General features: G+C 38.1%; 7 protein-coding genes and 1 non-coding gene across 8 annotated transcripts; 6 read left to right on the forward strand and 2 right to left on the reverse strand.

Moving 5' to 3' along the window:
• Positions 1-313: 313 nt before the first annotated feature.
• PLB1 (lysophospholipase) lies at positions 314-2284 on the reverse strand (the record flags this gene model as incomplete). Its single annotated transcript, XM_056230238.1, has 1 exon — positions 314-2284. The coding sequence occupies one exon, from the start codon at positions 2282-2284 to the stop codon at positions 314-316; it is 1971 nt and encodes a 656-aa protein (XP_056084177.1).
• A 1373-nt stretch (positions 2285-3657) lies between these two features.
• ADI1 (acireductone dioxygenase (Ni2+-requiring)) lies at positions 3658-4197 on the forward strand (the record flags this gene model as incomplete). The annotated part of the gene is made up of 1 exon (XM_056230239.1): positions 3658-4197. The coding sequence occupies one exon, from the start codon at positions 3658-3660 to the stop codon at positions 4195-4197; it is 540 nt and encodes a 179-aa protein (XP_056084178.1).
• Positions 4198-4662: 465 nt separating this feature from the next.
• Positions 4663-5883, forward strand: ANY1 (Any1p; the record flags this gene model as incomplete). The annotated part of the gene is made up of 1 exon (XM_056230240.1): positions 4663-5883. One exon carries the CDS (start codon positions 4663-4665, stop codon positions 5881-5883), a length of 1221 nt encoding a protein of 406 aa, XP_056084179.1.
• A 1799-nt stretch (positions 5884-7682) lies between these two features.
• HXT2 (hexose transporter HXT2) lies at positions 7683-9326 on the forward strand (the record flags this gene model as incomplete). Its single annotated transcript, XM_056230241.1, has 1 exon — positions 7683-9326. The coding sequence occupies one exon, from the start codon at positions 7683-7685 to the stop codon at positions 9324-9326; it is 1644 nt and encodes a 547-aa protein (XP_056084180.1).
• A 1872-nt stretch (positions 9327-11198) lies between these two features.
• Positions 11199-11270, forward strand: Skdi_13.trna6E. Its single transcript has one exon. It is a non-coding gene; the product is annotated as a tRNA-Glu (tRNA).
• Positions 11271-11536: 266 nt separating this feature from the next.
• Positions 11537-15370, forward strand: CLU1 (translation initiation factor 3 subunit CLU1; the record flags this gene model as incomplete). The annotated part of the gene is made up of 1 exon (XM_056230242.1): positions 11537-15370. One exon carries the CDS (start codon positions 11537-11539, stop codon positions 15368-15370), a length of 3834 nt encoding a protein of 1277 aa, XP_056084181.1.
• A 209-nt stretch (positions 15371-15579) lies between these two features.
• SEC59 (dolichol kinase) lies at positions 15580-17139 on the reverse strand (the record flags this gene model as incomplete). Its single annotated transcript, XM_056230243.1, has 1 exon — positions 15580-17139. One exon carries the CDS (start codon positions 17137-17139, stop codon positions 15580-15582), a length of 1560 nt encoding a protein of 519 aa, XP_056084182.1.
• A 2156-nt stretch (positions 17140-19295) lies between these two features.
• On the forward strand, positions 19296-20837 carry BUD22 (Bud22p; the record flags this gene model as incomplete). The annotated part of the gene is made up of 1 exon (XM_056230244.1): positions 19296-20837. The coding sequence occupies one exon, from the start codon at positions 19296-19298 to the stop codon at positions 20835-20837; it is 1542 nt and encodes a 513-aa protein (XP_056084183.1).
• Positions 20838-20990: the final 153 nt, after the last annotated feature.

Below are 20990 nucleotides of genomic sequence, written 5' to 3' on the forward strand. Positions count from 1 at the left end.
TCCAAGGAGAACTGTAGGCACAACAAGTTACGTAACTGCAGGCAAGGCCTTAATTATATGCATTGCACCCTGAAACTGTGAATACATGTTCAAAGAAAGCACTGCCTCGAATGTATATGTATATATATGTATGTATATATGTGTGTGTGTGTGTGTGTGTTGAAAGGCAAGTGGTTATACTCGCTATGTACTGAAGGGTTTGTAAACAAAATAAGACGAGGCATGCACCTGAAGCCTTGCAATCAGCTCGATTGTTATCTCCCCCTCGCCTTCGGTTCAATTTGAATGGAAGCGTTAAAAATGATGTGAAGGTTCAAATTAGGCCAAAGACAGCACTAAGGACACTCAAGACACCAATGAAAGTATTGGTGTTTAAATTAGAATAGCTCACAAAGGCGTTACCCGCATTTTGTTTGCGAGTGGAAGACGACCCTGAGGAAGATGCACCATTAGAGGCAGAGGCAGAGGCAGAGGCAGAGGCAGAGGAAGAATAATCATCATTTCCTATGCCTGAAACTGATCTGTTGTCAATTGTACCGTTCCAGCAGTAGTTGGTGAAACACCTGCTACATTCAGCGGGCAATGTCGCATTTAAGCTCTGTTGTTTACGTCTGATGATGGCGCAGCCAACACAGCCCAAGAAATCGGAGTCATCTGTAAAGTTACCCATTGTGCTGGCTTCGAACCCATTTTTGATCATGCCAAGACGCTCTGAGTCAGAGTATGACATCTTAAAAGTACTTTGATTGCCGTTGAACGAATGTCTTGAATTTGGGATGTAAACAATTAAAGGTGGAATGTATTCCAAGTCTGTTAAATTGGTTGCGTCACAGCCAAAGAACGTTGGTTTCTTGTTCAACCCCAAGTTAACGAATGTATTCACATCTGGAACGTATGGGAAGGACAAGTTGAGACCCTGGCTGTGAAATTGACGCTGGTACGTGTTGACTAACGAGGCACCATCTGGCCAATAGTCGTTGGTATCAGCAGAATTGTCTAGTGCAAAAATGATATCCAGTTCACGTTCCTGTTGCAACAATGGGACTAGTGGAATGTTTTGGTTGTCTTCGCCACCATCGACCAAGAATAGGTAATCGGACTCGATAATGCCGGAAGTGGCGTTCTTTTGAAGGAAATCGGCTTCCTTGAATGGATTTGGGGCGTAAATTGCAATATCATCGCTATTGTCTGATATATCTGACAAGAAATCGGCGGCTAAGTCAGCAATGAACGATGGTAAGCCGGTCGAATTCAACTGCAGTAAAAATTGGTTAAACAAAGTGGAGGAAGTGGCTGTTATGAAACCGGTATTGTCAAATCCGGCAGTACACCTACCCTTGTTGACGGGTTTACCGTTGGTAACGTTGGTACCTAGATACTTTACATCAGTGAAGGCGTTCAGAGTAGGATCCCACGAACCCATTTCGAATGGATTGAATTCGAAAAGAGTGGCATTCAAGTTGATCACGGTAGTACCTGGGTACCTACCGTCTGCAACTGAGATGGGGAAGGGCATTTCTGCGTTCTTGAAAACATCAGCCTCCCTCAAGGTAGACCACGTGTATCCCACACCGCCACGATAGAGGTCCGGCCAAAAATTGTAGGCAAGAGCACGACCCCAAACGTCTGCTAAGGAGATGTTGAAACCGGCATCTTGCTTGGCTTGCACATCATCTGATATATCGTCCCATCTACTCCCAGTCTTGAAGATGTTTATACCGCCTGGAGTAAGAATTGAGTGAGAGATGTCCCAAATTGAATTGGATGCTGTCGTATTGTCTACAATTGCTTGCACCGAAGTCCAGTTATTCCAGGCTAAAGTACTTGTCAACCAGTTGCCCCCTGACAGTCCCGCCAGGTATGTGGCACCTTGCAGTAACCCACCAAGACCGTGCTCGTTGGCACCATCAGTACGGTTGTCCATGGCAGCAATCATGCCTGCTCCGGACAACATGGCACGGTAACCACCACCAGAACAGGCGACACCGACCTTGGGCATGTTGGAGGAATTACTACCGAAAAGAGTGGATAGCAAAGAAGTGTCGCTGAAGTTAGAAGTAGCTCTGTCTAAGAAGGAGCGTAACGCTTCCTTGGTGTATGCATCCCTTTTTTTCAACCATTCTGTTTCGTTATTTGATAAACTAGAGGCCTCTCTAACCAGGTTGATATCGTCATCACAAGTTACGTTCGCAGGAACGTAACTATTACTAGGTGACCAAGCATCGGCATTTTCTGTCAATGCCGTCAGAACTGTAGCAGAAACCAATAGATTCTGCAATTTCATTTCTTTTTCTTTTGTTCAAACAATAGTTTCGTTTCTTTTCAAATTGAACAGGTGGAAGAAAAAAACGGAGGGGCTAGCTAGTTAACTATTACTTAGATGTGAAGCCTTCCAGCAAAAAAAGCTCCTATTATTTGACGACGCTATTGTATTTATATACTACTAATAGCACGTCTCGCTTAACTGAGAAAAAGTGCGCGAATAAGACCGAAACTCGCTACGCTGCCTAACGTTATTTCCCGTTCTAGACAAACGTGTAAACCGCGTATCAGTTAGGGAGCAGACTGGAAATGGACTATTTCAAGTCTGCCGCTTTAAGTCCGTGCGGGAAACCCATACGTCTACTTTGTGAGCCTATTTAGCCTAGCACGGACGCTTTCAGAAAAAGGGCCGAGAAGAACTGCACTGCGCCGCTTTCACGCAGGGCAATTTCGGGGCGGAGGGGGCTGCAAGTGCGCCAGCGCCCTTTTATTGTCATGTGTTTGCAGCGGCTTCAGGGTGCTGCGTGGGAGCCGAAGCATTGCAGTAATAAACAGCTGAGAGAGATGGTGGGTAGCCGTCGGATGATGGGACTAGATGGGCAATGCCGCGGCTAGAAGTTGGTAGGAGGAGCACAGGAAGTGAAAACTGTACAAAGAACGGGAACGAGTGGCCACTATCATGCCTCGGTAGGTCGCACTAATAGTGCGCGCGAATAGGAGCAGCACAGCCGCCGTAAAAACTTTCGAGGTTGCACCATAGGAGGATGGTTTTAGTCAAACTTCGGCGTTCTAGCACCATCAGGGGCTTTGCCGCTGTGAATCGATCCACGCATTATGTTGCTGCCCACAACTTGCGCAGAGAGGGGGGGGGAAGAGGTGAATATACAAATATTTAGGTCTCTCACTCTGTTTGAACCTTGCTAGCGCATTCACCTAGCGGAAGATTTTTGAATGGTTCTGTTTGTTTTCATTTAGTTCTCTCTATTATCCGGGTACTGTTATTTTTACGCATTATTTTTGTCTTTTTTTCTAGCATAGTATCGTGCCGAAACAAGATTAGCAGCCGTTTTGCTCAAAGATTAACATTTGCGCGAGTGTTTTCGTTCATCATACGTCTGTATGTGGTAAGAAGATATGCTTTTGTGCCGTGAAGTGGTCAAGCATGGCTAGAAGGAATGCTTTCTTTACATCGATGACTAAGGGGGCTTTCGCAAGAGCCGCTTGCCTGCCCGACGCCACGGTAGTGCCGCCAACACCGAAATATGCATATATCTGTGGAAAACATCAAAATATAAAAAAAACAGAGAGTGTGACACTTGCAGACCGAAAGAAAATCAAACATATCAGGAAAAAAGAAAGGAAGTACTTTGTAAAGAGGTGAAGAAGAAGTGAAAAATGGTGAAAGCATACATTCATGATAATAAGAGCGACTGCGATTATCGCGCACCCCACAATTCCGGTACGGAACTTTCCTTGGAGGAGCTCGCAGAATTGGGAGTTATTTATAAATACTGTGCAAACGAGGAGGCCGTGGACAAAATCGCTGAAGAGAGACAATATAAAAATAGAGACGTGGTCGATATTCATAAAGGGTCTTTCAGAAATGAAACCGAATTCGATGAGAAATTAGCTATGTTCTACAAAGAGCATTTACATGAGGACGAAGAAATTAGATATTGCCTGGAAGGCACCGGATATTTTGACATCAGAGACGCTTCTACACCAGAAAACTGGGTTAGATGTCTGGTAGAGCCAGGAGATTTGTTAATTCTTCCGCCGGGCATCTATCATCGTTTCACTTTGACAATTAGCAATCATATTAAGGCGCTGAGACTATTCAAGGACGAACCTAAATGGCAGGCCATCAACAGATCAACGCAGGCGGACACTTTGCCCGTGCGCAGGGACTATATCACCCAGATTAATCGGTGTTAAGTACAAAATAATAATATAACATTCTTATGTCTTACTTCTTTCATATCCTCATGGGGTAGCGCAGGGTGACCTTTCACGTCAGAAATGATCTTTGAGTCTGTGAAGTGGAAAAGGAAAAAAAACACCAAAATTGGAAAAAGAAACACCGAAAGTCGAACTATTTTCGTATTATTCTATATTTACACGGTGGTGAAATATTCATAGTTTCCTTTATTCCGGTATACTTCCATGGAGCATAGTGAAAAATATAGTCCATAGAATCATAAAAGCAAAAAGTAAAACTTTATCACTCTTCCCAAACAACAACGACCCTGCAAGCCAAAAACGATACGACATCCAATATTTTTGATTTGGTTTCAACGCCCAATTTTTTTTTATACAAAACTATACGCATAAACTTGCATTTCTTTTTTATAGGAGCAGAGGGAAAAGAACACACTTAATTTTCATAAATAAAGCTGGAGAATGTCAGCAACTACCGGTACATTAGAGGCTACTTTCGTAAGAGGCGTCGCAGCTGCCACTGCTACTAGAGCATCATACGACGTGAGTGACACTATATATTCGTACCTACCTAAAGTCGACCAATTTTATATTCCTGAATGGCTTACAATGCAATTTATTGCCAACAATCTAATCAGTTTCACCCCCCTATTCTCTTATGGTACCACAATCATCAGCATCGAGAAATGTAAGACCGCTCTGGGGTTTTCCATAGATATTTGTGCCACAATGTTGATTGCTAGCATCCTAAGGATATCTTACTATCTCATTACACCATACGAAATTACATTGTTGAGGCAGTCACTAGTGATGATTTTTATTCAATTGATCTTACTAAGGACAAGTTTAAAATATAGACCCGACGAATACAAATATCAAAATCTTACCGATGTCGAGTCATTGTCACACTTGATTCATGACATATGGTTTGAATTTTTCAGCTGCATTAATAGACCGAAATTTTTAAGTGAAGATTGGAAGAATTTGATCAGGTCGCTATCGTTCACAAACTTGTTGAAATTTTCATTCAAAATTTTCTTAGCATTCTTTTACAAAATTTTGAAATTTTTTGACCCAAACTTCAAAAGGTTTGGGGGATTTTGGCAATGGGACGATGATAAAAATTTCTGGAGATTTTTGGCGCTTTTTGCGACCGTGCAATTACTAGTCACATTTTTTATCTCGAACATTTTAGACTGGGACTCATTAGCTCAAGGCTTGGGCTCTATCATAGGGTCTTTAGGTTTGTTAGTAGAGTCCCTCTTACCACTGCCACAAATTGCCATTCTCTATAAATTAAAATCCGTTCAAGGTTTCAAATTGATCCTATTGGTAAGTTGGCTCTGTGGTGATACCCTGAAAATCACTTACCTGATATTTGGTGCAAAGAATATTTCTGCCTTGTTTGTTATTTTTGCATTATTTCAGATGTCCCTAGATTTTTACATCGGCGGTCAATACATTTACTACAGATACTACTATCCAAAGCTAAGACATCAACACCACCCCAATGACAGTAATCCGCCATCAGATGAAGATGAAAGCGAAATGTACGAATTGGATCTTTTCAATACTTTACAAAAAGATGTTGAAAAAGCCTTAAAACATGATAGTAACGATACATCAGACTCAGTTCAAGATGATCAAGTAGGGAAATCTCAGGCCCATGCGGTAGCGGTATAGAAGTTCCTCGAATTAGCGGAACAAAAAAAAAAGTTGGTAGAGGAGTTTTTTTATATTTTTGATATATGCATTCATAATTCAATATATACATGCATACATGTACCATACACAATATGCTCGTCATTGTGGTCATCCATTAAATGTTTCTCTTCTGGAGATTCTTGGAAGGAAAAGAAAGACACAGCTGTCCCGCAAAAGAATTCCTTACAAACAAAAGAATCTATTGATTTAAATCGGTCATATCGCCAAATACAGCGATAGGAAACTGAAAAAAATGCTTGTCGACAATCGAAAATTTGTATAGGAGCATTAATCGCTGGTCTGGCGGTTACGATGAAAAATAAATGCAATTCCGGCGAATGTTTAGTTTCTCTTTCTTATTAATATTTCCAGGCCTCAGTATATATTACCGAGAATTTATTTCGCTATCTGCTGCTACGAATTTATCGCCGTTCTTCTTCATGTTGATGTTGAACTTCAGGCAGATATAGTGAGGAAACAAAAACTAAGGAAACGCTTTTCTGTCTGCATGGAGCCATATGTAATGTGCATTTATGCACTATGTTGTAGAAATTCTATCTTTTATCATTTTAGGCAATATAAGTGTTCTGTTTTTCAAGACGGCAAAATACATAAAAATATAAAAAAAATTTGCGTGAAAAGTCAATATGTAAACAAAATAGTTCGTAGAAAAAGTCAGTAGTATGTGAGCAATCGTTAAAGAGTTGAGTAGTGGCCAGTGCTGGTTTGTCTTTGCAATATCCCAAAAATTATCAAGGCATGAGATTTTACTTTGTATGGAAAATTTTTCTTCAATCTAAAACACAAGCTAAGAATTGAAACTACTATGACGTGGAAAAAAAAAGAAAAAACTTCTGCACTCTCTTTGGGTAAGAGCGGATAAATTTTTCCTTCCATCTATACGAAAATAAGGTTTTGTAGTCAAGAAAGAAGTAACGAACTTTTTGGCCGGGAATACAATAAAGGCACACAAAGCAATAATAAGTAATTACTATCAAAATACTGCAGGAAAAAGAAAAATAAACCGGGGAAGAATAAAAGAAAAAAGACGGGTTGCTTTTTTCTTTTTTCTTTCTTTTCTCCGGACATTCTTCACTCTTTCCCCAGTGGCTTTGATTTCCCCATATTTCTCTTCGTCTGAGAAAGGCTGTAGATAATGAACAAATGGCGGAGAAAAGAGAGGTGGGGAAGTACAGGCAAAGCTGACCAGAACAAAATTTATCGTAAACAATTTTTCTTCCCACTCCATGCTTTATCCTCGTCCCACAGAGACGCCTTACAGATACGGCCTCAATTTCACTTTTAAGTTTCTTTTTTCCCCTCACGGCGCAACTTCCAACTCAATCTGGTCTTTGTGAATCCGGAAAAAAGCGGGGTCTTTTACGCAACAAATTTTTCCGGAAGTAACCTTCCTACGCGTTTTTGTAGGATGTAAGAGGGTGGGTTTCTCCTGTTTTTCCATCTTTTTAGTTTTTCGCAAGCCATGCGTGCCTTTTGTTTTTGCGATGGCAAGGTAGGGCTTGAAAACCACAGCACGCCGCTTGCCGATAGTGATAGTTCACACAACTGACGTGGGCAACATCTAAGTCGTCCATTCTCCACGTTTTCCTAAAATTATCAAAACTTCCAGTCAATTTTTCATCGTCTCAAATTTCACAAAGAATATAAAAGGCGATGATAATTCTGCATTCAAACTGGATATGAGAGTGTTTTCTGTTCATATAATTTCTACTTAGCCTATAAAAACCACATAAACAAGACTGCAAAACAACAACAAAATGTCTGAATTCGCGGCTAGCCACGTCGAAAGTGGTTCTCAACAAATTTCCATTAATTCTACTCCGGTAGTGAAAAAGCTAGAGACAGATGAATCTCCAATTCAAGCTAAATCTGAATACACTAGCGCTGAAATTCCAGCAAAGCCAATCACTGCTTATTGGACTGTCATCTGTTTATGTTTAATGATTGCATTTGGTGGTTTCGTCTTTGGTTGGGATACTGGTACTATCTCTGGGTTTGTCAACCAAAGTGATTTCAAAAGAAGATTCGGTCAAATGAAGTCGGACGGAACTTATTATCTTTCTGACGTCAGAACTGGTTTAATTGTCGGTATTTTTAATATTGGTTGTGCTATTGGTGGGTTAACATTGGGACGTCTAGGTGATATATATGGGCGCAGAATTGGTTTGATGTGTGTGGTTCTGGTATACATTGTTGGTATCGTGATTCAAATTGCTTCTAGTAACAAATGGTACCAGTACTTCATTGGTAGAATTATCTCCGGTATGGGTGTCGGTGGTATTGCTGTCCTATCTCCAACCTTGATTTCTGAAACTGCTCCAAAGCACATTAGAGGTACTTGTGTCTCTTTCTATCAATTGATGATCACTCTTGGTATTTTCTTAGGTTACTGCACGAACTATGGTACTAAAGACTACACCAACTCTGTTCAATGGAGAGTCCCATTAGGTTTAGGATTTGCCTTCGCTATTTTCATGATTGCTGGTATGTTAATGGTCCCAGAATCCCCAAGATTTTTGGTTGAAAAGGGTAGATACGAAGATGCTAAACGTTCTTTGGCTAAATCTAACAAGGTCACAGTCGATGATCCTAGTATTGTCGCTGAAATGGATACTATCATGGCTAATGTTGAAACGGAAAGATTGGCTGGTAACGCTTCTTGGGGTGAACTGTTCTCTAACAAGGGTGCCATTTTACCTCGTGTCATCATGGGTATTATGATCCAATCCTTACAACAACTGACCGGTAATAACTATTTCTTCTATTATGGTACCACTATTTTCAACGCCGTCGGTATGAAGGATTCTTTCCAAACTTCTATCGTTTTAGGTATAGTTAATTTCGCCTCCACCTTCGTTGCCTTATACACTGTCGATAAATTCGGCCGTCGTAAGTGTCTATTAGGTGGTTCTGCTGCCATGGCTATTTGTTTCGTCATTTTCTCCTCTGTCGGTGTCACAAGCTTATATCCAGATGGAAAGGACCAACCATCTTCTAAGGCTGCCGGTAATGTCATGATTGTTTTCACCTGTTTGTTCATTTTTTTCTTTGCCATTAGTTGGGCTCCAATTGCTTATGTTATTGTCGCTGAATCTTATCCTCTACGTGTCAAAAACCGTGCTATGGCCATTGCTGTTGGCGCTAACTGGATTTGGGGTTTCTTGATTGGTTTTTTCACTCCTTTCATTACAAGCGCCATTGGTTTTTCATACGGTTACGTTTTCATGGGCTGCTTAGTATTCTCATTCTTTTACGTCTTCTTCTTTGTTTGCGAAACTAAGGGTTTAACTTTAGAAGAAGTTAATGAAATGTACGTTGAAGGTGTTAAGCCATGGAAGTCTGGTAACTGGATCGCAAAAGAGAATAGAGTTTACGAGGAAGAGCTAGAGACGGAAGCTTAATTCCACTTTACGTTTCCTTTTTTCACAAATAGTAGCGGTTACCGATACTTTAATAGATACTCTATATACTTTAATTTAACGATTATTAATGATGTTTTTATTTTGTACCTACAGTTAATTAAAAAAATTGATATCTAAGTAAATTTTGACATAATTACATGCTATAGCTTTTCAACCCACTCAGCAACAATAGGATAAAGATCTATTAATTGACCAGAACTTAGTATAAGAAGATGAGTTATCACCAAAAATTTATCATCAATGTTTTCCGAAGTATGTCTGAGCCCATTGGGTTTCATATAACCAGTCAGCGTGTGTTTTATATACCCTCTTATATAAATTGAAAAATAACGACTTATTCTTAATTACTACAACTTACTAAACCACTAATTATCAACGGTAATAATATAATAATAAACTAGGATGTTTACTGTAAGTCCAATTTAACGACTCGGCTTGCTTATACACAAATTCCGAGTTGGTGGTCAATTAATGGATTTTTGGCTTCGGACTGCTTATGCTGTCCAAACGGCTGGTCCATTTATAACAGGTGCGACACCAGTGTAGCATGTACGAAGTACAACTTGGTATACAATCTGGACGCCTCAGACAATAAATATGATTGCTTATGTGGACAATGAAAAACTTGCTTGCCCCAACAATGATAAATGTACTTGCCACTAAAAGTTCCCCTGAAGACACAATATTATAATATCTTGGGCCTTCCATAACATGTTGTACTACGGGCTCGAGTAATACCAGGGTAATTTAGCGATCCGGTTGGTAAAAGGGAAGTAAGTAAAACTAGTTGTCACGATAATTCACGGGATGTTACTGTTGGAACAATAATCAACTATCCATCAATTACTAGTACAGCTGATCAACACATTCAATCACGTAACTAGAAGATTATCATATACGGTGTTAAGAAGATGACAAAAATTGTTGGAACAAGTAGGTTCATCATTATTCACATAACTAGTCTTGTTTCAGGATGAAGAATGTTGAAATGACGTTCTATTGGTGGTTGCACTTGGAGTCAAAGATCCATTAATTGAACATTAACTTGGAATGTATATATAAATGATATGAGTCGTTACGTTGAACTTATAATGAATTCTCTAGTTTATTTTTATGTTGAACATACTTAATATGTCCAATCGGCGTGTGTTTTATATACCTCTCTTATATGGTATATGAAAGAGTTCAGCTTTTATTCTTTATTAATACTACTAATTATCAACATTATATATATAATTATATGAGTCGCATTGACCATTAAAATCTTGTGACATTTGTTGGGATTCCATTTTTGATAAGGTTAATAATATTATGTGTATAGAATATACTGAAAGTTCTCCTCATGGATTTAGGAATCCACGAAAGGGAATCGACACTTTTACATAATCTTATTCTTATTTCTTCCTTCATTTTTATACGTCGTCGTTCATTGATCCTATGGCATTATCAATCCTTGCGCTTCAGCTTCCACTAAATTCGATGACTGTTCTGAATCTTATTTTACTGGTCTGATAATTTTTGTCATCTTCTTAACACCGTATATGATAATCTTCTAGTTACGTGATTGAATGTATTAATGAGCTATACTAGTAATTGATGGATAGTTGATTTTTGTTCCAACACTTATTAAAAATGGAATTCCAACAAATGTCACAAGATTTTACTGGTCAATACATTTGAGTGAGGAGCACATTCTAGAATGGAATTACGAATGTGGTGCTAATATCTTGTATGACTTCTATTGGTTTATTTCAAGCACGTTTCATAGATAATTCCGTCGCGTTCATTATGACGTACCGTCGTCATGTTCAGGTACTCTATCTTGAGATACCACATAGCAATGATTACCTATCCGATATAGTGTAACGGCTATCACATCACGCTTTCACCGTGGAGACCGGGGTTCGACTCCCCGTATCGGAGTAGTGAGTATATATTTTTCAAAATTTTGGTCAACTTTTTTTTTTCACGTCGACAGGTTTTTCCGGTCATTGATGGCCAATAAAACGGATACGAATTCTTGAGGAATGCTAATTCGAAATATTTTTAACAGAGAAAATTGCCATTAGTGGGAGTTAGAATCGGGTTTACTGATTGTAAAGTATTGATTGAGCCAAAAATTGTTTGTCGAAAGGATCAAGACTGCGTACTGTTACTGTTTACTTCATATTACGTATCCTTAATCTCTAATGAGTGAGGTAAAAGAAGAAGTCAAAAACGCCACCGTCAAGGTTACAGTCAAACTTCCAAAAGAAGACAACTATTCTCATAATACTAATCATTTCAAAAAGATATCAACTTCGAAGAACAATGACATATCCTTTGAAATTGGCAGAGAATCTAAAATTCAGACAATTGTAGATGTATTGGCTATGATTCCAAGTTCTAAGTACTTAACAAACATCAGTTTGAAGGCAATTGAAGCTGACTCACAGCCAACCGAGGAAACCTCTATAAAGGAGATCATCGGTGAAAAAGACGAGCTAAAACTTCAAATAGTACTAAAGCCATACAGTGCAAGGGAGGCCTTGAAACATGTGATTACAGTTCGCGACTTCATCGGATTCGCCCAGGAAACTTCAGACGGTTTATCTGAGTTTGCCATTTCCACTGGCTCGAATTTTTCCTCGTTACCTTTGGGTCCTATCAAGGAACCATCAAAGCAAGATGAGAAGAAAGGCGAAAGTGACCCAGAAGAAAAGAAAAATATCCTCAAAAATGTTTCCGAAGAGGAAAAGTTAAAATTCAATGAAATGGTCCAAGAAGTTTTTTCTAGCTTCAAGAACTCCTCCGTTAACAAACTTCTGACATCTGAATCTAACATCATCACCCCCTGCGTCAGATCTTTGAGTTTCGCGGCCTACAACCCAGTACCTCCGTTCTATAGAAGTAAAGGTCATCTTTTTTATCTACAAATTGTTACTTTAGAGGGCGAAAATTTCTATATCACTGCAATTCCATCAGGTTTTTACGTTAATAGATCCAACTCAACTAAATTCGATCCTTCTCAAAAGGAAAATACTGAGGATAACGCCCATGCATCCTTGGTTTACTACAGTCTATTTGAATTGATTGCTTCTCGTTCCAAAAAATTTGTTTCTCATGTTCAAGCGTTTGAAAGAAAATTATCTGCTTTGGATTCTACAAGCTATGTGAGACCAAGCAATACTTTCTTACATAAACCGTGGCTTGTTTCTTCTTTACCAACAAATAGTCCAGACTATTTGAGATTGCAGACAGCTGCCTTGGATTCTACTCCAGAAAGAAACTTTAATGACGAATTCCAGGCCATCAAAGACTTGACTACGTCAACTTTACAAGATCGTATTGAGATGGAAAGATTATTCGCTAAAGTTGTACATGAATTCTCCGTTACTGCAACATCAGCAGCCATGTCAATTTTTCGCAATGATTTCATTGCAATGAACCCAGAATCTCCAACACGAGAGCAAATTTTCCTGAAGGATAATATATTTTATTCCTATGTTTCTGACGTCAGCGGCAATTATGAAGGTAAGGGTGGAGATGAGGCTGCAATCGCCGCTTCCAACCAAGATTTGAAGACAATCAACATTTTGAATCGTCTGAACATGCACGAAGTTCGTTACCTTTTAACAACAGTTGTTGAATTTGCTGGCAGAAGGATTTTGGCTCAAACCCCAGTACCTGGGCTTCTAGCTACTATGGGTAACAAGATTGTCAAAGACGCTGATACAGGCGAAGAAGTTACTGAAGATTTTGTAAATGATATCAATGTTAAATACGGTCTTGATGAAGGCTTAGAAGAAATTGTTTACGATTCTGCCTTTGAGGCTGTATTGGAAAAGAAATTTGTGAAGGCTTTCCACTTGAAGAAACACAAAATCAACGGTACTGAATTGGTATTTTCCTCTCAATCAAAGGGAATTGTCGGTTTCGATAAGAGGCGCTACATTTTGGATTTAGCAAACACATATCCTCTGGATGTCAACTTCGCTAAAGAAAACTACGACAACGTTGAAGCGACCGACAGCCGTTATCCACACAGACAAACCTTGTTACGCCCGGAGCTAGTAGAGAAATGGTGGAATGATAAGGTCGAGAAAGAGGGGGTTGAATTTGACAAAGCCTATGAAGAAAATGAATTCAGCTACAACCCTGATGCTTACCAAGTTGAGGGTATCGAGGACTGTACTGTTGACGAAATGTCAAACTACTTACAAAAAGAAGTCATTCCCGGTGTGATTCAAGATTATCTATCCGGTAATTTGAGCACACCTTACAATGGTGAGCATTTAGCCGACACTTTACATAAGAATGGTATCAATATGCGTTATCTGGGCAAAATCATCGAGCTTTCTCAAAAACAGTTAGACTCTCAAACTGCCAAGTATGAAGAAAATTTGAAAGCTGTTGAACAAGGCAACAAAGAATATGAGGAGTGGGAAAAATCCTACTTGCAAAAAATCGAAAAAATGATCAAAGAGAGACAAGCTAAGGTTAATAAATTGGTTCAAGAAGGCAAAGAAGTCCCTAAGGAATTAACCGAAGATTTGAAGTTAAACGATGAAGAAATCAAAAAACCAACCGAAGGGAAACCTGTTGTGGTTGCTTATGATGAGCTGTTGCCACTAATAAAAATCGCAGAGCTAGAGATTATCTCACGTTCTTTGAAGCATGTTCTGAAAGATTTTAGTAAAGATGTTCCGGTTATTTTGGTCCCATCTTTGGTTGCTTACTTCTTCAATATGTTGGTTGGCACAAACTTTAATGCTAATCCGAAAACGGAGCCTGTCGATGAATTTTATCCGGTTAGTAAGTATTCATTTGCTAAATTGACCCGTTCCGAGTTGTTAGAGTCTATTTCTAAACAAGCCTCTTTACGTTTCCGTCATCAGTTGCCATCAGATTGGATTGAAGCTTATATGGAAAATCCTTTCGTCCTTATTAGAAGTGTTTCTTACAAATTTGGTATTCAACTGCTGAATAAGGAATATTTCTTCACCAGAGAACAATTGGAGAGCTATAAGCAAAAACTAGACAGGAAAATCAAAAACAAGTATGTTGAACCATCTGCTACCTTCAGTTTAAACGATTTGACTATTATTCCACGCGTTAAGCTATCAGAATATACATCTTCCGTCAGTGAGGAATTCTGGGCTCAAGGTGCTTCTATGATCAATGAAGACAAACAGACTGCATTGACTTTGCTTGCCCAGTCCATTACAGTCTTAGAGGATGTGAATAATGTATTACACCCCACTGTTGCCGAGAAGTATTTATCGCTATCTGCCATCTACAATAAATTAGCATTATACCCTGAAGCCATTGCATTTTGTCGCAAAGCATGCACCATCTATGAAAGAGTTAGCGGTATTGATTCTTTTGAAATGATGAGAGCTTTAACTAATTTGGCAATTTTAGAATTTTCTAACGAAAGTCCTTATAACGCTGCCGTTATTTACAATAGACTAGCTGAAATCCTACAAGTTTATCAATTACCCAAGATCCATCATCCAGCGCCAACAAGTATTTTCAACCATTTAGAACAATTAGCTCTGGGTGTTCAAGATACCAAATTGGCCATTGAAATCTTGGGGCAACTAAGTTCCTATGTCGTAGAACTTGAAGGCAAAGACTCGTTAGCATACGGCTATACCGAATCACGTCTGGGTAACTTATTTGCTGCACTGAAGGATTTCCATCGTGCATTAGAGCACATCACTGTCACCCAAGGTATTTTTACTAAACAGCTAGGTATGAATCACACACATTCAGCACAATCAAGACAATGGGTTAATGGTTTGAGTTCGTTGATAATGGATTTGAAACAAAAGAAGCAGCTAGCACAGGATCAAGTATCAGCAACAGGATCAAATACAGTTGGTCATAAAAAAAAGAGTCATCGTCAAAAAAACGACGTTGTAAAACCTGAATTGGCCAATAAGAGTGTAGATGAGTTGTTAACATTTATTGAAGGTGATTCTGCCAATACCGAAAGCAAAAATAAAAGCAAGAGTAGGAAGAAACATGTCAAGAAATAGAAAGTTAATTAACCATTCTCATTTATTTATGGATTTTTTTATATCCATAGTTAATACTTGTATATACTATGTGTAAGTACTAGATATAAAATGAAAAGAACAAATCAACTGTTTAATTCTCATCTCCATAATTCTATTCATCTTGGACTAGTTCGACACCACAAATGTAAAAGATTTCATATATATAAGTTTACAAATAAATGAGTATATCAAAGGGTAAACAATTTTTCGCAAATCATCATAAATGCAGGTATCAAAATATTATCATTAAGTACACTATTACCTTCTAGTACTCCGCTCAGCGTACAAACGCCGAGTAATTGTAAAGCAGTCAAATGATTAAAAATGACTGCCCTATCAAAATAGAATAAGATCAAGCAAACAACATAACTAGTAATTATGAAGGCAAAAGTTCCCTCTATAGTTTTCTGAGTGCCTCGCCAACGAATACGGCCATACTTTTTACCAATAATGGATGCAAGCGAATCACCAATTCCCAGCCCTATTAAACCCATAGGAGAATTATTCATTAGTAAAGGCGTGGATATTCCGATCAGTAAATAAAGGTATGAAATGATCAAAGGCCCGCTGTGGTCTCTGGCGTCCGCAAACCTTCTAAGATGCTTTTCAACAACAGATCCCAGCGGTGGTAAGTTTTGAAACCTTATATATTCGATTGATAAGAAGACTGGTATTGTTCCGGACAACGCAATTTTCACGAAATTTGAATCTATTTGGAATGACGGTACTATGAGTAAGAAAATGATGAAATGCCACAATTTTCGGGAGGTATTCAATGATAGACTATCTTTTTCAATCAAAATACTTGGTATAGACAGCATAAGAATGGAAGACCAAGCAAATAGGATCTTTTGACGGGTGGCAGATTCTAAGATATATTCTACCAACCAGAATAGCGGGTTTCTGTCGCCTTCTAATTGAATGAAGATACTCGTAAAAGCGGGAAGTCCAACAGCAAAAAATATCGACAAAATAAAAGGTTTAACGTGCATTATTTTATTGAGCATATAATTTATTGAAATTACCGTTATGAGAGCAATGATAATGCCCCTCAAAATTCTAAATTGTATTGAGTCTGCTTCAGAAAGGTATAATATATTCGTTAGTATGATACTAAATAGATTAGAGTCGATATTGTCTAAGCTCTTCAGTTGTCCAATATATTTTAAAATCAACGACAGCAACGAGTTTATTATAATGCTGACAATATTCTTTTCCCTGTCATCAGATTCAAAATTGAAAAATACGAGGCAGAACTGTAAAATCACCACTATTAATTGAGTGTCCCATTCATAGGAATCCAGTACCGAAAGAATCAGTATAGTATTTATTACTGTAGAAGGTGTATCAAACAATAATGAAATCATGAAGGGTAAATATAAACTGTAAACGGTATCAAACTTAGGTAAGCTCCCGCGGCCATGTTGCCAATATTTGATGAAAACCACACTTATCATTATCAATCCAACCACGAGGACATTTACGAAGATTTGTTTATAAGACGTGTCAATGCCATCACTAGACCACGGCTGAAGCCTTTTGAAACCGTAACAAAAAGTGCCCAGCAGTATGAATATCTGGATAAAGTTCGAAAAAAAGCACTCAAAACCTCGAGAACCCTCCCTCAAATTAACTTTAAGAGCTCTCATATTGATCTTCCGGATCTCCTCTGGTGGTATTTGGCTTCCTTTAGTTTTCTGAGCAGAATTAGCTGTGGTAAAGGAAACATGAGGTACAATAGCAACCATGTGGGGCAACACACAAAATACACAATGAAAGGCGAACGATAGTCACAGCTTCCAAACAAAATCTAATTTACCAGCTAAAATTTATCTATTCTGTGAAATTATAAGCTATACCCGTCCAAGGATAGGCGCCTTACCAGCACTTCATCATCTTGAGCTCACAACGTGTACAATACTTCTAGTGATTACGTTCCTGCACACCCAAGCACTACCAATAGCCCTCAATAATAAACTTGCGTATTACCCGCACGCCCAAACATTTTTGCGACATTTTCAATTCCAGATTTTTTTTCATTTTACAGGAGAATTTCAGGTATAAATAAGAGACGCAGAAATAGATAATAGCTTTGATAAATATTCTTCCATATATTATTTGTTGATTATATTATTTACACAACAACATGGAGCCAATAGAATACAGACCAGATGGAGTTGGAAATGCAAGAGGCAGAAAGTGAAATTGAATCTTCCTAAGATTCCTTTTATTTCCGTTTTCTTTGTCTTTTTTCTTTATCACGATTAGTTTTTCAGATATGCCTTTCGTCATTATCACAGGCTAATTATTCCCCTGATGACCAAAATAAATTTTTACAAACTAGAGTTTCTGAATCTATTGTGATTAGAACGTTTATTCTTATTTCTGAGGTTTTTAATTAGCAATAAAGAAAAAAACAAAGATGCTGAAAAGAAAAGTTCGGATTGAAATACAGTGGTATTTCTTCAATTTCTCTGTTCTCCTTTGACACCTTCCATCCATTTCAATTTTCTACTCCGTGTTTAACTTTAGAGGTGTTTGTATGAATGATGATTATAACAAAAACAAAAGCTGGAATTACTGGCTGAACGAGTATATGTTGATACGTTTTTGCACTATCCTGACTTAGCAAACACCTCCCAAAGGTTAATATTAAATTTGCGGGTTTTCATAAAATAGGAAGAATACATTGCTTAAAAAACAGTAGTTTTTTAGTGCTATTCTTCCATAGATTGATTTTTTGATCTATTTGGTTCAATGGAGATGAGGATCCACAGCACTGGGCACTGAGAAGGATCAAATTGTATCCTATCGAATGAGTGACAATGCTTTAAGTGGGCCTAGAAAACCCACGCTACTGATCCATTGCAAGTTTTTTGAGGACTTGAAGGGAATCCTTTCCCTTGAAGGACAGGATTGGATTTTTTTCTCTTTCCTATGTGAATTAGTTTTTATGATGAGATATTTATAGATGACGAGTCTGATCATTCGTGAAGACACAACTATTAAAATTACCATTCATGCCTTTCTGAAACTATTTACAGCATTCTTTTGTATTTTTAAAGAATTGGAAATGGAAAAAAATCGACAGATAACCTAATTATTTCATCAGTTGATGTGTCTGTATTCCCATGTTTTTCAGAAAAATTCCAAAGCTTCAAAGACAAAAACAGTACATACTGCAGAAGATGAAACAAATTACTCAAATAGACAAGCATATGTCTGATCTTAATGATTGAAAAGAGCAATTAGTGTCTGATGCAAGAGTGAATCGAAAATAAAATTTATCTGAGAGATAAGAGACCGTACAAGATGTCGCAATATTTCAACTTTACCTCGATTTTAAAAATTGTTTATGATGATTTCCACATTTCACGACGGTCAACTGCGTTTTTCGAATGTTTATCGATTAACTTTGATGATATTTCGCCCGTGACAGGGCGTGGTACTGAGCTTTAATTTTTTTTAGCAAATTTAGAAATCGAGTAAAGTGAAACGGTCGCAAGATTTTCTGAACGACTCTAATCTCTCCAATATATTTGAGTTCAAATGTATTCATCGGTAAAGCAATTCTTATGATAACCAAATTTGTGATGTGATGACAACTTCTTGAGCTATATATTTTCTTGAGATCCTCAATGAAGAAAACGTCTCATTAAATGATTTGCACGTCAGTCTGATCACAATGTATCCAAAGAAACTGACAATGTTTCCTCCTTCGTCTTGTTTTCCAATAATTTGTTAATATAAACAACACCCAGACATTAACAACATTTATTCTTAAGCAAATTTTCACTAGCATCCACCTCATCACTGAAATTTTTCAAATTATATATAGCTTGATAGTCATCCAGATAGTGTTTCAGGATAAAGAGCCCAAGTATACGGGTAGCTCAAAGAAAAAATGACTTCTGATTCCTCCGTCTCGGTCTACAAGCTGGATCAATTGGAGTACCAATATCATTATTTAACGAAGACATTGGAGAAGTTCGAACCAAGATATCCGAAAACCCCAAAATTGTACAATTGTATCGGCAAAAAGAACAAGAAAAAAGTTGAAAGGCTATTGAGCTCTTTAGAATTGAAAACTTTAAATAAAGAACTGGATGAAAGCTACTCAAAGTTACTCAACAATAAGATTCATTACTACGAGACCCATTTATCGAAATGTATAAAAGAACAAGTTCAAAAAATGGCTCAAAAAGACTCCAGTAAAACAAGAGAAGCTAAGAGGAACAAAACTGCAACTATGGAAATGGAGAAAATGCTTGGCACACAACTTTCATTAGATGACTTAGTACTGTTCATGACTAGATTCAAGCTAATCAAGATTTTGCATCAAAGAATTAAACAAAAGAGCAAAAAGATTGAAGGTGACACGAATGCTAAAGCTTGGTTGGATAATAGTGATTACAGTGTTTACATTAACGATAAAGCAAATAAATGGAACCCCAGTAGTATCTGGAACAATGTTATCACGAAGCTACCCGATTGTGAAAAGTTAAATGCGGTGATTGGTCAAAGTAAAACCGTTCAAAATTTGGTTGATTCCTTTGATTTGAGTATTTGTCTCATATTTGGATTTGATGTGAGTGCTATGAAAGCAAAGAAGTATGAGGCAAGAGAAAAGCAATCTAAGACCACTCCAGCGCCCGCCAATAATGAGCACAAGGCTGATGACAATGATGAGGAAAAGAACATGGATAGGAGTTCTCATACGAATACCGGACCAACTCAAAGTAATAGGGAAATAACATCAGACGATGAAGACCTATTGGTAAAACAATATGAGGGCATGTTGGCCAGTTCAGGAGATGAAGAAGAAGGTGAAGGAAACATAAACCCCAATATCAATTACAATGAAGTGACAGATGAAGATGAAGATGACGATGGCGAAGAGGACATTAGTACAGAGGAGAATGAACCAAGGAGAAAGAAGGCGAAGGTACATAACTTGCCTGAACTAATGGCTGGCTATTATAGTGGGGATGACAGCGAGGAAGATAGTGACGAGGAAGATATGAATGTGAAGGGAAGGAAAAAGAATGGTACTGTGGATGACCATACGGCTAGGGAACAAATGTCAAATGAACCAAAGAGAAAAAACAGACGAGGACAGAGAGCAAGAAGAAAGATTTGGGAGAAAAAATATGGCTCCCAAGCCAAGCATGTGCAAATAGAGTTGGAGAAGGAAATGGAAGAGAGAAAGCAAAGACAAATCGAATACGAAGGAAGAGTAGCTAAACGTGAAGCTAGAGCAGCAGAATTACAAGAAAGTAGGGATAAAGAACGTAAACGTGAAGGTAGACGTGCTGAAGTGTCTCGCAGGAAGGAAACAGAAACAACCGCCACTGGCGAAGATCATCCTTCTTGGATTGCAAAGAGACTAGCTGAAGAAAAGTTACAAAAAACTAAATTTGAAGGTAAAAAGATTAAATTTGATTGAAGCCAGTCTATTCTGTTTCGCAACTTCATGTACAATAACAAAAAAAAACTCCTTTTATAAATATATATGTATGTATATATTTCATATCATATCATTATAGCATTTAATCTATTGAACTCATATCATACAGTTGACATGAAAAACTGCCTAGGC

This window comes from Saccharomyces kudriavzevii (genome assembly GCF_947243775.1).
Source record: "Saccharomyces kudriavzevii IFO 1802 strain IFO1802 genome assembly, chromosome: 13".
NCBI classification, from domain to species: Eukaryota; Fungi; Ascomycota; class Saccharomycetes; order Saccharomycetales; family Saccharomycetaceae; genus Saccharomyces; species Saccharomyces kudriavzevii.